A 16,439-nucleotide genomic window follows, 5' to 3' on the forward strand; every position below is an offset into this window, starting at 1 on the left:
TTTACATATATTTCAATTAATTGTCACAATTGTTTACACTACTAATTACTTTCGGAATATTCATCTTATATCTCCCAATATGTATAGGAAGGTCAATTAATGGACAACCATGTCTTATAACATTAAGCTTGATATTTTTTATTTTTTTAATTAGTTTGCTTGCATCTTTCTTTATCTCGTCTTTAAATTTAAATTCTTTTGTTAGTTATTTTCTGTTATTTGTTTTTTATATTGGGTATTTCATTAACAAGAAAAACATTCATATTTTTCATATTTTCTGACTTTTTGCTTCACTGATTTCCCATTTTCTTGAAGAGCACAAGTATGACAACGTGGTTCAGAGTTTCTTTATTTCCTTTAATCTCAATGCTTTTTTTGGAAATTGAAATTCTACTAAATGTTGCAGCTGCTTCACAATCTGTTGCAAGATGAAGGCCTCAAAAATGGAGAAGGGAGAATGTTCTTCTTCATCGGTGAAAGTTGATATTCTCAATGTATGTTCATAACAAGAACCTTATCAATAACTCACAATTAGATCCTTTCTTCACTCAAAAGAATACTCCTTCACATGGCTCTTGTCCTATTCACATGATTTTTCTCAATGAGAGTGTTATATCCTAAAGTTTTGGGATTTGATTAATATTATTGTTAGATTGTTAAGATTTAATTAGTAGATATTGAGATTTAATTAGTTAGGATTTAATTAGTAGTTTCTATCATTTATCATTTATCTTTAGTTGAGATTTAATTAACATAACTTATCTCTATCATTTGTAATCTTTAGTACTCTATAAATAGAGTATTGAACTATTATTTGAGATATGAATAATATATGCACTTTGTTTCCTTTTCTCAATTCTTTATCATTGTTCTTGTTCTTGGTATAATCGGAGGTCAGCTAAAGGTTCCCTTTATCCAAAGCCTAATCGTTCTTCAAAATCTCTTACGAGAGGACCTAGACGCTTCTACACACGATCATTCATATCAGAAATGTGTTGTTTAGTTTCTGTCAATTTGATTGAAATCCACTATATTTCTGCAATATTTTAACTAGTAGCGCAATTCCCACCTGCTGTTTGCAGTGTGAAACAATTTTAAGAACTAGGACTTTTGTATTCAAAGTGGACTCCAAAAATCAGAAAAAAAAACTTTGACATGGTTGATATTGACCGAAGACGATGAAATTTTCATATTGAATGCTAGATTTACTGATGTTCATTTACTCATACAAGTTTACCATAAACTTCTCTCTGAGTCACCTATTTTGTCCCAAGCTTATAGAAAATATAAAATAGAGATAAATGTTTTGTTTGACTAAATTAAAACTTTAAAATATGAGTCAAATGTTGACTCTCTTTCTAAAAATAATATGTTAGATGCAAACGAAAAAGTTGAACAAAGAGTATAAGAGGTGAACTACGAAATTCTCACTTCAAATTTTGAAACTAAAGAAAAATAAAATATATTGTTCAGTGGACACCAAGCAGGACATCAACTTTTGCTAACAACATTTTTTTGTGGTATGAACTTTGTAATAGTGTTGTTGGTATGACTTAACAAATTCAATATATTCAATCAATAAGTAACAATGAAAATGATAGTTAATGTTGTTGCTTTCATCTATAATTGTGTTTGTTATTGAAGTGTGAAATTAAATTGAACTCCACATCAACATCATTAACCATGTCATCTATGTTATTCACGTCTTGGTAGTGGAAATACACATAGCCAATAGTTATTGTTATCCATGTCACAAATGTCTTTCATAGATACGGTCATTAAATTATTGTTAAAACAGTCATCAAAATATTTTCTTAAAATACTTCTTTAATATCATTTTATATTACATTTTTTGCAAAAACTTAAATTTAGGTTTTAGATTAGGGATAAGGTTTGTTGGATCGAGTGCTTAACATTAGGCCAAAAACTATAATTGATAGTCATGACACAATTCTTTTTATTTAAGAGCATAATAGTCCAAACATTTTTTATTTTATATTTTTTTATCAGCAAAGAATAAATAAAATAAAATTAGACACTTTAGGAGTGTCTCAACCCTTATACAAAACACCAAAAACAAGTTTCTTAGCACCTAACCAGCTAAGGATCCACTAGACATTACAACACATTAACCATAAACCTACTAAATCAAGATACAAAATTTCAACAAATACAATTACATCAACCCACCAAAGAGACTACACCCTCAAACAAGACTAAAATCTAACTACTAAACAAGATCTTTGACAGCAGGCTGAAGAGCTCCAAATAACCAACTGTCAACATCAACAAATTGATCCTATGAGGAGGATATATAAACCCAAAAACATGCATAAAACACAATTTGATTGTCCAAACATGTCACAATTTGATTATGACTTGGTCCACCTATCGAGACAATTCAATTTATACCTAGATCTATTTTCTTTTGTTTTCATCTTCCGCTTTGAAGGAAAAACCTACCTCAACATAGTATCCTTCCTTTCTATTCTCCCCATTTAACCTTTCCTTAAGATTTAAGACATCGATTTTCCCTAGCCAACATATAAACCCCCAAACTACCTTTTGGTGGTTCTCCAAACAAAAACGATATAAGGCAATCAAAATGTTATCTCCAAACATAACATAACAAGACCCACACCTTGTTATTGTACCATCTTTTATCCACCTATGACTAAGTATCTATACAACTAGTTAACCATGTAACTAAACTCTACCCTCTCTTACATGTTCATGAGTGCAAACCCTCAAACTCTGAATTTGAACCCTCAAAGATGGATAGATACACGTGGTCTTTATATAAAAGACAGATCCAACATGATACACTTCCGTATAAATATAAATGTGGTCTTTATATACGTTAATAATGTTTGTCACTTTAAAACGTATTACTTGAATATAACACTTGTATAAGTGACACCAGGTGCATACCAGTGGCACATGAAGAAAAAAAGAAGTTAAAATTAGCAAAAACTGAGAAATTTAGGTGGTAGATTGCAGAATTTCAGTTAAACCTACACTAAAATACATACATATATTGATAAAATGTCATTATTTGGAAGAAGTGATCCAGCAGTTGAAATTAATTGTGTAACATACAAAAAAGAACATAATCATCGTATGCTACTCATGAAACAGTTGAAATTTAATGAAATCTGTTTAATAAAAACCAAAGTAGTTACAAACAAACCTTAAAACTAACCAGAAGACATGATGAAAAAAACCGCAAAACCTGATTAAAGTGTTGGCAGTTAGGATTGAGTTAAACGTTTGGTACCATCACAAAGCTCAACTATAAAACTGCATGCATTCCCGAAATCATTATCATATTCATACGAAAATATTGGAATAACACTACACATTTCTCTGCACCAACACAAACTTAATCATAGCCATGTCGGACGGCGTCGCAGAATCCATCAACATCACCGGAGCACCGGAGTCTGTCCCAGTCCAGAAATGGAAGGTCCACCACTCTTTGTCTTTCTCTTCATAATCCTGAAAATCTCGTGCATTTTTTCATATTTTCTGACTTTTTGCTTATCTGGTTTGCTTGCAGAAATATGCGAGCAATTTGAATGACGCTAGGAATGCCCATTTTCTTGAAGAGCACAAGTATGACAACTTGGTTCATAGAGCTTCTTTTATTTCCTTTAATCTTAATGATTTTCTTGGAAATGAAAATGTACTAAACATGTTCTAAGAATCTGTGACTAGATTATTGGGTGAAGGAAAAAATGTTGCAGCTGCTCCACAATCTGTGGCAAGTATTCAACCATGGATACAGGCCGCAAAAATGGAGAAGGGAGAATGTTCTTCTTCATCCGTGAAAGTTGATATTCTCAATGTATACTCACAGCAAGAACCTTACCATATTGTTTGTTACTTCTACTTTTACATGTTTTCTAAAATTCACCTTGCTTTCAATGAAAATTATTTCAGGATTCATCTGATGATGGGCTCCCTCAACCTTTTGAGTCCCTACCACCTCCTACTTCCCATCTGGAAGAGGTAACGAAAGTTGCTGCATTTGAACCGATTCGTCAAACAGGGTTGATGAGGAATGACTCCGAGAAAGAAAGGATTAAAGCAGCAGAGGCCTCAAGAAAGTTCTGGGAAGGAGTTTCACGATGGAAGCAAACTGTTTGCAATGTATACTCACAGATCGAAACATGCCATGTTGTTTTTAATTTCATTCTGTATGCTTTCTAAAGTTCCACCTGCTTTCAATGAAACATTGTTTCAGGATTTATCTCAAGGTTGGCTTCCTAAAACTCGTGTTCAACAACAAGATAGCAATTTGAACAGTGCAATTGCATCTTCCATTCAGGTTTTTGAATACTCATTATATTTGTACTGTTGAGTTTCTTCTTTCCAATCTTTCTGATTCTTTAAGCTGTGTTGAATTTAGACGGAGAACAAAGAGAAAGCAGTACCTAAGCTTCTAGTAAAAGAGGATGATCTTGGAGTTCATGATTTAGTAGACAAGAAAAAGAAAACCAACAGTAGCAGAAACCAACTAGAGGTGTATATTCTGTAAGCTCTATCGTATTTTTCAGAGACATATACAAGATGAGTTGTTATTGTTACTATAAAAAGAAAAAATGTTGCCCTTTGAGGTTTTTGTATATTCATTTCAGTTGTAGAACTCAATATCTGTCCACTTCTATGCCCTTAAACTTTTTGATATGCTTTGATTCTTGCCTGTGATGATGGCTGTGTGATCAAGGTTTTGCTTGTCATAATTTTTTTCAGGTCCCTGACCCTCAAGTGTCACAAGCTGTTGAAGAATCGCAGAAATGGTAATACATTATTTGTTGATGAGTTTCTGAGCTGTTGGCTTTGTTCCTGCCCTTACTTGTGACATGAATATTTGTTTCTGCTGTTAGTTGATATGAATATAAAGCGTAACCTTAAACCATTGGAGCTAATTAAAGGTTGCATGTATTTGACTCTTGATATTCTCTATCTATGCAAGATGGAATGGTCAATAACTCACAACACAATTAGATCCTTTCTCCACTCAAACAAATAGTTCTTGTGGCTTCTACTTCTACCTAGGCATAGAAGCATCGATTTCTCCTTCTTCTTGTCACTTCTCTTGTTAATTTTGACAGTACATTTTCCTATCATCCCAACAACCAAAGTCTTTCAAAATCAAAATCATCATTTCCTTGGATGCTCAAGCACTTTTTAGTCAATCATTGACCATCTCTTCATTGTCCACTTTTTTATTGCTTTGGAACAGCATTTGCCATGCTTTGCTTTTAGGAGTATTACTGTGTTGCGCGGCTCGTGACAGCACAGAATGCTGAAAATGTCTGGAATACAGGTTTGTGATTTTCTCTTTCCCCATTCACATGATTTCTGTCAATGGTGTAACTAAAGGTGCTGTTTAGTTTCAGTCAATTTGATTGAGATAATGATCCACTGTCACTTCTGCAATATTTTAACAGGTAGCTCAATTCCCACATGGTGTTTACAGTGTGGAACATGGCTCGTCAACATTTGAAGAACTAGGTCTTCTGTGTTCGAAGTGGACTCCAGAAAAAACTTTGACATGGATGATATTCATTGAAGACAATGGGAGGGCATCTTTTTGTGTTCATAGATATGCTCATTACTTTTCAAGTGCTATATTTTCAAATGAAATAATTGCCTATAGGACAAACATACATCATCACTTTTTCTTAATAAAGTGAAAAAGTTCGTTTCTGGTATTATAGTTTGAGATTGGTACAATAAAATGTGTGGATTCTTTCATCTTTTATTTTCTTGAGTTTATTCAGTTGAGGCTTAGGGATTGAAAGAAGAGATAAATCTCATATTTGTGTCTGCTGAAAACAAACATAAAGTCATCATGAGGTACAAACAGATACACTATGATGGCCACAGACTAAACTGAAAACAAGTTGTTGGATAGTTTAACAATGCATGTTCTTGTTATCCCGACAAAAAAATGTGTTTTTTAATGAAAAGTCAATAAAATTTTCATACTGAATGCAAAATTGTAAGTAACTCGTGTATATATATACCTCGTTAACTTAGTTATATTGAAAGAAAAAATAAAATTGAGAATGATTTAGGGTGAATTATTGAATAAATTAGGCTCAAATTTGTAAATTTTATAATTTTGTAGAAACATATTTAGTGGGAAAAGTTTCCTTTGAGCAAAACAATAATACCTGTTATCTTGATGATTAGTTATAATTCGAAATATTGAAATGATCAAGATTCACCAACCTTTGGTGAAGTTGGCCTTCGAGAAAATGCAACTCTGTTTGTTTGTGAAGTGAATCCCAGAAAAAATGTCACAGTTGATATCATTGAAGACAATGTGAGGCATTTTTTTTAATCTATAGAGATATCCTCATTATTTAGAAAAATCACTTTCCTTGACAGAAAAAAGCACTTAATATTCTTTTTTAGATATTTACTTAAACTTTTTTAGGAAAACAACAGAAAGTAAAAATAAGCTGAAAATGACTTTTTTTTATAAGTCACTTCAAATGACTTTTTTTATAAGCCACTTCAAATGACTTGTTAAAATAAATTGGTTTGGAAACTACTTTTAAAGAAAGAGACATATTTAATGAAAAAAAACATTAATTTTTGTTGTTGTAAAAATCACTTTTTTTTCATCACTTTTTTAAAACACTTGATTTTTAAGCTTAAACAAATTCACTGTGAAATGAAAGGATTTGCTATGGAACAAAAGTACATGATCATTTGATGCATCTCATTTTCTATTTCCTATTTTCATCATTCGTTTATAATACAGTGAAAAGATTATTTCTGAGATTTTAGTTTGGTAGAATGAATGCGTAGATCCTTTTATCTTTTTTATTTCTTAAATTTATTCTGTCCAAGCTAAGAGTGGAAAGAAGAGATTTATTCATATTTCAGTAACTATTCTTCAATTTGAAGAATTTAAAAAGATTCTTTTTTGCAACACAGTTTTTGATAAGTTGTGTAACCCATCTCGGGAACATAGGATCCATTTTTGGGGTGCTAATTGAGTCCTTACAGATTCAAGCATTATCAAGTTGGACAACATTGACAGAAAAGTCAGCATCATGTGATGCAGTAAAAATCACTAACTGCCAAAGCACTTGAAGAGTATTTTCAGCTTGAATTGGTTTTCACTTTGAATGGTGTTTTACTTTCTCCCTTCCCAATTTCTTGAATTAGCATCTCTCTCCTGTCATCTCCATTTTCTTGTGTCTGCTAAATATCTCAATTTGAGGAAGTGTTAAGAGGACCTGAACTTCACTACACTCATAGAGACACCAAGCCCATTTTATATCCAGTTATTGCAGTCAGTGACACTGGACTTGGTGCTTGAAAGTTACGCATAAAAGGTGTTTTTCTGATGTTATTTGGTTGAACATGTTAAGACAGAAGAAAGTATTGAATAGCAAACGGAATCAAGGGCATGAAAATGCACACAATTTTTCTGATGTTTCATTGCATGGACATAAATAGAAATGTTAGGACATTATGATATTCAATAATTAATAGCTTTTGAATAAGGGAACAAAAGTAATCAAACATTACAGTTGGTATTTACTCATTGTCAGTTTCTTTTCCTGTTCCTATCAATATACATCCCTTGCCTTTAGATTAAAATTTGAAGAAAGAATGCCTCAACATTCCAGGGGCCATAAATTTGCAAAGAAAATTTCACCTTGCATCACTCACAAAAATCGGGGTTGAGAGAATTGATTCCTCAGAAAATTGACACTAAAAGAAGAATAGAATCAAACTAGTGGTTGCTTTGTTGGTTTCTCTCTGGAGGAGGGGCTGTCCAATACTCCTTCACTGCTATCAGTATCTTTTGTCTCTCATAAGGTCCCTCTTCATGGTCTGTAATTTTGGCATCCCATTGCATTTCATCTGCAATGCTCTTCACCTTCGTCAACACATCCACATCATCTCTCAAAATGACAGTACCTTGTGGCCTCAAAATCCGGTCCATCTCTAGAAGAATGTCCACCATATCACATCTGTAACACATTAACTCAACAAATTAGCAAAGTTTCACAATTTTTTACTTATAGTCAGTTAGTCACACTGCTGGGATGAGGTGTTTCTTAGTTTTAAAGGTAACTAGAAAGAAACACAGGTCATGTTATTTAGGAATGGTTTGTGTTTAATAATTTTTAGAACTTGAGTTTATCCTAATTCAACCCCCTATTGTAATCAATGTAGACAGTGGATCTCTAATGCTCCATTCATGTTGAGGACCTGATTGGTCTAACTCAATCCCATTACATCGAGTGTGAAATTTGTAAAACTAAATATGAATATGTGGTCTAATAACAACTTGATAATTTATTGGTGAAGACAAATGTACAAATTACAATGACTAGATTATGCTCTAATATCATATTAAAATTAAAAATCATGTTCTAATATCAAATTAAATATGAGAGTAGATCTAACTTATACAGATTATTTGTCATATTAATCAGGAGATTTGTTTGTCAGTGTTACAGTAGAAAACTGATTAATTTGAGAAAGAAGATTTAGAAACATATTAGACTAAACCAGTTCTCTAGATTTGGCCATTACATCTAATTGGTTCTTAGTATTACCTGTTCTGGTAGAGGCTAAAAACGGAATCACCGTGTATGAAGTCATATGTTCTGGGGTAAGTGGACATGGCTTCACACCTGAAAGAAGACAAAAATAGTGAGTAATGGATTTTAACTATACCATCCATATACAAGAAATTTAAATTTAACTTTTATAGTACAAGAGTGGAGAAACAGTGTTCTGTCTACAGTAAAGGACAACAAAGGATAGAAAATAAGCAGTGTGTATCACATAAGCAGACATGATTTAAACTTCCATTGTCATAATGTTGCTGTCGTTGGTATGCTGTGAAAGATGGATTTTGTCACGGACACGCTACACAACACAGTATATGTACAAAATATCATGATAAAGGATACCCTAAATGAGTGTTACAAAAATTAAAAGGTAATCTTTCATAATATGGTCTGTCATTTTTTTAAGAAAATAGAAAAAATGTTATAAAAAAATGAATGACTCTCATCATATAAATCATCCAAACAAAACCATAATGTTATTATTTATATTTGTAAAAGTGTATGAACCGATCAAAATGATTTTATAATTAAATATTTAATTAGAATTTAGAAGTGTCTGATCACTGATTTTATCAGACAAGTGTTAGTGTCAGTGTGAAAAACATATTTGAACTGTGACACTTCAACTAGAAGGGGTGTACTTAATCTATAAGTGATAGGTCCTTGACCACATAAAAAGTTTCAATTTATCAACTAAGAAAATGCTTGCATGGTCATCTAATTATGCGTACAAAAATGATGTTTTTTCACTTTATCTACCTAGATTGCTTCTCTTTCAACAAACAACTCAGGTTTCCCCTGCAAAGGAAGAAAGGCATACCAGTTTTGATAGGTTCCAATCAATCCACGTTCATATACAACACCAAGGGTGTTGATTTCAGCCTCAACAGGTACAATGTTCATAACCCACAAAGGATAATCAACCAGTGCAGCTGCAAAGCCTCCCAAGTAAGCATTCATATCAAGAACATTTCTATATCTCCCACGTTCTGCTAGCTGATGGTCCAATTTTTTGTAGTATGCCACTCTCTTTTCCCATAACTGGGTGTTTTCTGTGAACATCTTAGCTGTTATTCCTTCCAAACTTTCACTCCTAATCCTTGGGGGAATTGAAGTTAGTCTATCAGGCCAATTAGACAGTCCTCCACCACTAATTTCTTTGATGTCCTTTACCTCAGGAAGTGGGATCAAACATGTATCAAGCTTAGTGTACCTGCAATGAAAAAGGCTTGGTGAAGCAAGCAACCTAAAGGAAAGTGTGCACTGAAAAAAATAGTATAATTACTATGCATTATCTTAATAAAACATTTACATTGGCCACTGATCAGAAACTATGTAAAAAAAACTTTTAGGACATTATTATAAAAATCAATAAACTTATTATACATAATAGTTTATAATTAGAGAACAAACTGTACACTAGATAGACTATTTTCTCTCAGAAAAGAACATTACATCGGAGGGGCAAAAGAAGAATATTATCATCTTCTGAACTGCTCAATAAGATGATGGAACTTTCAGAAATGTAGTAAGGAACAACGAAGAATATGCAATACAAGCTTAAGGAGCTAGGTGGCACCACATAGTGTATCAAACATAGGTTTACTAACTAAAGCTGACATCTGCCAGAGCACATTGTGCTTCCAAGTCTCTTTATCATCCAACTAGTTTTGGTATCATTGCTAAGTTCTCTTTGGCATCAAAAACAGTTTTCTTTTTTTCTTTTGACAAGATACACAACAAAAGGTGCTCAAAAGCCAAAACCTATAGCACAAGAAAAGCAGCCAACACATGTACCAAAAAGGGAGCCAAAACACCGAGATGTTTGATTTATCATTTTGTGTTTTAACTTTTAAGATTCATCTCTTTTGAAGAGTAAAGTAACTAATATTAGTAGTTGATAGAAAAAATTAATAGTCAATAATGTGTATATATGTATATATATACACACACATCATAAATCATGCATGTATTAGAATATTACCAGATAATTTTTTTATCAACAAATTAAATTAACTCCCTTTGATGAGACATATCTGTACTTCTAATTACAAGCAGAAAACAACTTTCTATTATTTTTATAACTTCATTTTCTACCTTCATTGTTTCTTGGATAAATCTTTTAAAATAGAAAAACAAGATTGCATTTTGTAACTAAAATAAAAGTAGAAACTGTTTTCTTCCAACCAAACTATGATAATTATCAATTTACCAGTCCAATATGTTAATCTAGTTAGTTCAACTGATGAGCCTTGATGAGATGAATATGAAATCTGAAAAATGTGATATTACCATGCTGTGTCTGGATCCTGTGCCTCATTACAGAAGGGTCTACCAGTCTTGAAGATCTTTCGCTTGAGTTTGCAATGTGCATGATTGGTTGGCTTCTGCCATATTGCAAGGTCGTCCTTCTGCACCAACTTTTTCCAGCATAGACTCTTTGCCACATCCTCAATTTCATCCTGTTCATCTTTGAGACTCTCACGAGTTCTTTCCCACCCTCTCCAGTGTTTCTCATAGTTTATTGGTGGCCCTGATAGAATCCAATACCCCCCTGGACGTAACACTCTATCTACTTCAGTCAAGTATTCTCCATCTGCCAAGACCACAAACAATGCACTGTCACCTTCACACACACAAAATCATTGGCAGTCTAAGAAAAACTCTACAAAATATAGATATGAACTGATTTTAATTTATAGAAAAAGTTTAATCAATTCAACTTTCTATTCTTTTACACTCACTGAAAAGTTTATCAAAGTATGAGCTTAGAGTATTCAGGGACTAAAGGGTGTACCATACTTGCCCCAAGGAATGAGGCACCGTGAACAATGAGCCATGTCAAAGGCCCTTGAAGGGTATGGAAGCCTGATTGAAGCAAGAATTCCAATCAATGCAGGAACACCTCGTTCAAGAGCAAATTGAACCTGTGATATATGAGTATCTCTTGGTGCAAATGACACTGTTAAAATGTCACGTGATAGAAGATAAGCTCCAAAGCTTGCAACCTGAATTTTAATTTAAATATCACAAACAAAAATTCTATATATGAGTTTTAAAGATATTAATACAAAAATCAATAATTTCATCATATAAAATAAGTATGAGCACATGATAATAAAATTATTATTTTCATTATTTGTTGGAAGGTGTGTGGTATGGAGGGGTGAACTGGTGAAGTCTTGGGCAAGTAACTGATAGATTAGGAAAAGGAATGCATGATTGAGATGGTTAGGTTGCAATGTGTCAATTTCCTATTGTGCTTTTCACTCACTTATTCTTCAACAAACAACTTCAAGACACAAACAGAAAAGCAGGTTATGATTGCCATAAAGTGAACCAAAAGCAAGTTTGGACTGTTTGGTAATTTAATATTGCAAGATCTAGTTATACCATTAAGCCAAAAAAGGCACATGCTTTCAAATGAATACAACAAGAGAGAAAATTTTATAACTCAATGATTATGCTTTACTTCGATTTGAAGGGAAAAATTGAAGATTTTTTGCAAAACCATTCTTGATTATTCTCTTTTTCCCTTTGAGAAAAAGAAAAGTGAGAAAAGGTAAAATTTTATACAATTAAATACGCATATATTTGTACCCATTTATAATGATAGAGATCTCAAACAGCTTGACATTTTAACTTATTTATTTTCTCATACCAAATAGAAAATGAAAAAAAAAGGGTAACTAGGGACAAATAAGATCTCATCAAAACTCAATTTTTTACTACTATACTCCTTAGGAAATTTCGTCCAACATTTAAAAAATGACGACCACAAGAATAAAATATTCCAAAAATACCCATTGTTATCTCAACTATTCCATATACGAGTGAAAATAAGTCAACTCACTTAGGAACTTTCGTCAAAGGCATTGTATTTATTTATTAAAAATATAATGAAATTATGAGCTTATTTAAAACCTTAATTCAGATAATGATATATACAAGGGTTGGGACACTATTCATTGTTGATAAAAAAAAATAAGCTTATTTAAAAAAATAATTAAAAAATATATATAATAAATAAATAGGCTAGTATGTCCTAACTCACCATGTTTCCATATATAAAAATATATATATAAAAAATTGAAATGATAATTTTGCAAAAAGAATATACAAGTAAACATCCCAACTACATATTTAATATCAAGATGAACCTGCATTCTCATTTCAGTTTTTTAAAATGAAAAATCAAATTATTCCAAAAATTCATCATAAAAAAGGAAGGGGAAATACCATCCGTGCACAATAAGAAAAAACTAAGAATAAAAGTAAACCCGGTTCATCATAAACCCGGTGTACTCAACCTTCCTCAATGAATCATCATAAACCTAAAATTTTCTACCCTCCAAAATTCTATAAAAAATTGTACCAATTTTCAAGATTTTAAGTGAGAATTTCTTGAAAGAGTATCAATGAAATGAAATTATTCTAGTCAATATTTCTTGACATTTTAAATACATATTTCGTATTATTTAAAAATAAAGAGTGATTTTTATACAATTGTTTGCTAAGATTTAAATACTAGTCTTGCATTGAAAGTGTTAGAAATTTTGTTAATTATGCATCGAGCATAGCCGAATGACAAATACTGGGGTTAATGCATGATATTAAGGAATGGCTTCGGCTTAGTAAAAAAAATCAGTGGTAAGAAAAAAGCGTTTGAGACGGAACCGGGTCGGAAAGAGGCGAACCAGGATTCCGGTTCAAGAAATAACATCCACGTACCCCACAACCGGTGTCGATAGCGGTTCGGATAGACCCATCTCGGAGATTAATAAGCTTTCCGAGTTCATCAATGTAGCGATCTGCGCCACGCGGAAACATGGTTCCACCACCGGGGAACCTGAACCGGTCCCCCTCGAACCGGACCCAGTTCTGGCCCTTCTTCTCCACGGTCAACTCCTTGTGCGGCGCGTTCGCAAACCACGCGGCGTCGCGGCTCGCCGGCCACCGCAGCGGCTGTTTGTATCCGTACGGCGCCGGAATCCGGCATCGGAGGACATCCTCCGCCGCCGGACAGTGCCGCTCACGGTAGGCGAGTCGGGCTCTCGGGAACTGGAGTGACCGGTTCTGGTCCTCGCAGGGGGTGTACTCGGAAAAGGACCACCCGCAGGGCGGAAGGTGAGGCCCACGCGCCGCCGTGGGAGGCGGGTCCGGGATGTTGTGGCTAGCGGCGAATTCGAGGTGGGTCAATGATGGGACGGTGGAGGTGGTGGTGGTGGAGTTGCTGTTGAAGCAGATGGAGGAGGAGGTGGCGGCGGTAGTGGCGGCGGTGGGGTAATTGTGCCATAGACCAAGGAAGTAAAAGAGGGTGAAGAGGAAGGTGGCGAAGGTGAGGAGGTAGATGTTGGTGAATAAAGCATTTGGTTTTTTTGAAGTGCAATTTAAGAATTGGGTTAAGAAGTTATTAGTGTTTGCCATGGTTTCTGAGTTTCTTCTTGAGTTGAAGTGCTTCAAGAGAGAGAGAAGTGATGAGGTGATGAAGAAGAAGTTAAGTTGAGATGATGAACTACTATTGGTTGTTGATCATTGGTTAGAGAATGAGAGTAGGTTGAATTTTTTGCAACACTTTCTGCTTGAATTTTTATGGTGGAGTTGATGCCAAATCTCTTTTCTTTTCCTCAATTTGGTCTTTTCATTTTGCTATATAAATAATTAAATATCAAGTTGATTTTGTTAAAATATCTTTTAAGATTGGAAAATGATGTATAGATAACACTGTGGTAGTAGTGGTTTAGAAAAAGAGAGGGGATATCAACTCTATTTGGTTTTTCAATGAAAATATATGTATTTTTTTACAAATATGTAAAGTTGAGTTTTAATGCTTTTTAAAATATTTTTCTTTATGATTTTCCACTACACTATTTTATTTGTGAAAGCTTTTTATATTTACTGCTTTTTAATATTTCATACGTGATTTAAATCATTATTTCTCTTTAAACTGTATTATTTAAATTACTTAGTGACCGAAAATAATACATTTCAAAAATTTTAAAAAGGACTAAAAATATATCAAAGAATATATATATAAAGAGATGAAAAAAATAACTTTTTAATATAGAATGAGGTTGAATTGAGTCTCCCAACTTTAGAATATAAATAATTGATAACTAAAATTTTGGTAGCTAATTTGCACTACAAGAAAATCATCCAATGAAAATTAATTTTAGAGATAAAAAAATAGTTAGTTGTTATATTGACTAAATTAGAGACCATTTTAAAAACTAAATTTTTTTTGGGTTTCTAAATTAGTTTCTATTATTACTAAATAGTTTCTAAATTGATATCTAATTATCGATCAAAGTTTTTGTTACCAAATTTAGAATCTAAATAATTAGTAGTTAAAATCTTGGTAGTTAATTAAATACCAATTTAGAAACTATTTAACTATAATATAAACTAATTTAGAAACAAACAAAAAAATTAGTCTCTAAAATGACCTCTAATTTAGTTAATATAGTAACTAATTATTTTTTTTGTCTAAAATTAGTTTCTATTTGATGATTTTCTTGTAGTGTAGATACCAATTTAGAAACTATTTATCAATAATATAAATTAATTTAGATACCAATAGTTCTTTTTAATCTATAAAATAGTATCTAATTAAGTTAATATAGAAATTAATAATTTTTTGTCCCTAAAATTGATTTCTATTTCTAGTTAATGATTTTATAGTAATGTTACAACGAGTGTTCGCACCTTTCCAGGTTAACACCTTCTTAACCTCCATTGAGATTAAGAACACTCTCAAAGAGAGCATAAACAAAGCTCATAAGGGTAACTTTTTTTCTAGATTTGCCTTACTTTCGTTCTTCACTTCCAATCCCTTTATATAACCTTTTTTGAATTTGTCCTTTGATACTTGAATTGATATTGCACTATCTTCATATTTTCATCTTTTTTATGTTAGACACAGAAAACAAAAAAGCTTGGATTTGTAATCTCTCAATTTATTTCTGCTTCAAATTTGTTTAAAAAACTAATTTAAAAATATTTGCAATATAGGTTAGCAAAAACAAATCAAAACATAATCAAAAAATATTTTCCTTCTAAATAGTACATGATACTGAAAACAAAGTACTTGAGATTTAAAAAATTTCAAATTATTTATATTTAGAAATTTTGTAGAGATATTCACAATATTTTAAAAGATATTTTTAAACTTAATGTGAACAAATATGTTTAAGAAAAGATGGATTTTAGAGATATACTAAAAACATGGTCAAATAAAGTCATTCCACAAAACATAAAAATGGAATTATTTTCGTTTTTAGATATAATATCTCTTTGATTGAACATGTTTTTAGTAAATATATGTATTCCCAAGATTTTGTTTAACTGTTATAATAAAAACTTGTTACTCGATCAACACGTTCATCAAACTTTCTAGCATGAACAAAATCATACCAATGTATTGCAATTGTACAAAACATTATTAGAACCTACAAAATTCAAATAAATTATTTATATTTTTTTTATCGCTAATAGCAAGTTAATAAATAAATGTGAACCACTTCAGGGGTAGTTCAACCCTTGTACAAAGGAAACAAAATCTAGCATCTGACTATAATTACCAAACTAGCTAACCAAAGCACGGTAGTCGAAACTAAAGACCAAAAGGCATCTAAAGAACACATGAGATGGCTAATCTCATACATTCCAAAGGTTCCAAACACTAGTTGGAAAAGGGGAAAGAAGCAGAACGTGATTTCGCAGAAATCCAAGACCACACCTTCGCTTGCATCAAAGCACACACTTCTAACGCATCAGTCACACCCCTGTTAAAAACGATAAAATTCTTGTGGTTCCAAATTTCCC

General features: G+C 32.5%; 2 protein-coding genes across 2 annotated transcripts; one reads left to right on the forward strand and one right to left on the reverse strand.

Moving 5' to 3' along the window:
• Nucleotides 1–3,337: 3,337 nt before the first annotated feature.
• LOC137818999 (uncharacterized) lies at nt 3,338–5,712 on the forward strand. Its single transcript, XM_068622689.2, has 9 exons — nt 3,338–3,466; nt 3,560–3,615; nt 3,718–3,847; nt 3,943–4,152; nt 4,247–4,330; nt 4,412–4,525; nt 4,756–4,802; nt 5,249–5,332; nt 5,457–5,712. The coding sequence occupies exons 1-8, from the start codon at nt 3,395–3,397 to the stop codon at nt 5,313–5,315; spliced, it is 780 nt and encodes a 259-aa protein (XP_068478790.1). The 5' UTR covers nt 3,338–3,394; the 3' UTR covers nt 5,316–5,332; nt 5,457–5,712.
• Nucleotides 5,713–7,506: 1,794 nt separating this feature from the next.
• Nucleotides 7,507–14,249, reverse strand: LOC137818304 (putative methyltransferase PMT15). Its single transcript, XM_068621636.1, has 6 exons — nt 13,347–14,249; nt 11,413–11,623; nt 10,908–11,211; nt 9,436–9,828; nt 8,598–8,675; nt 7,507–8,006 (listed from the first exon to the last, which is right to left on the reverse strand). Exons 1-6 carry the CDS (start codon nt 14,040–14,042, stop codon nt 7,766–7,768), a joined length of 1,923 nt encoding a protein of 640 aa, XP_068477737.1. The 5' UTR covers nt 14,043–14,249; the 3' UTR covers nt 7,507–7,765.
• Between the last annotated feature and the right edge of the window lie 2,190 nt (nt 14,250–16,439).

This window comes from Phaseolus vulgaris, chromosome 10 (assembly GCF_051622355.1).
Source record: "Phaseolus vulgaris cultivar YP4 chromosome 10, ASM5162235v1, whole genome shotgun sequence".
Lineage (NCBI taxonomy): Eukaryota > Viridiplantae > Streptophyta > Magnoliopsida > Fabales > Fabaceae > Phaseolus > Phaseolus vulgaris.

What these genes read in the sequence shown, in the direction of transcription:
- LOC137818999 (XM_068622689.2), top strand. Translation starts at nt 3,395, where the DNA reads ATGTCGGACGGCGTCGCAGAATCCATCAACATCACCGGAGCACCGGAG. An exon ending in TCCCAGTCCAGAAATGGAAG is followed by an intron (nt 3,467 to 3,559) that starts GTCCACCACTCT and finishes GTTTGCTTGCAG; the next exon opens with AAATATGCGAGCAATTTGAA. An exon ending in TGAAAGTTGATATTCTCAAT is followed by an intron (nt 3,848 to 3,942) that starts GTATACTCACAG and finishes AAATTATTTCAG; the next exon opens with GATTCATCTGATGATGGGCT.
- LOC137818304 (XM_068621636.1), bottom strand. Translation starts at nt 14,042, where the DNA reads ATGGCAAACACTAATAACTTCTTAACCCAATTCTTAAATTGCACTTCA. An exon ending in CAGGATCCAGACACAGCATG is followed by an intron (nt 9,829 to 10,907) that starts GTAATATCACAT and finishes TTTTCATTGCAG; the next exon opens with GTACACTAAGCTTGATACAT. An exon ending in TTTAGCCTCTACCAGAACAG is followed by an intron (nt 8,007 to 8,597) that starts GTAATACTAAGA and finishes AATGTGTTACAG; the next exon opens with ATGTGATATGGTGGACATTC.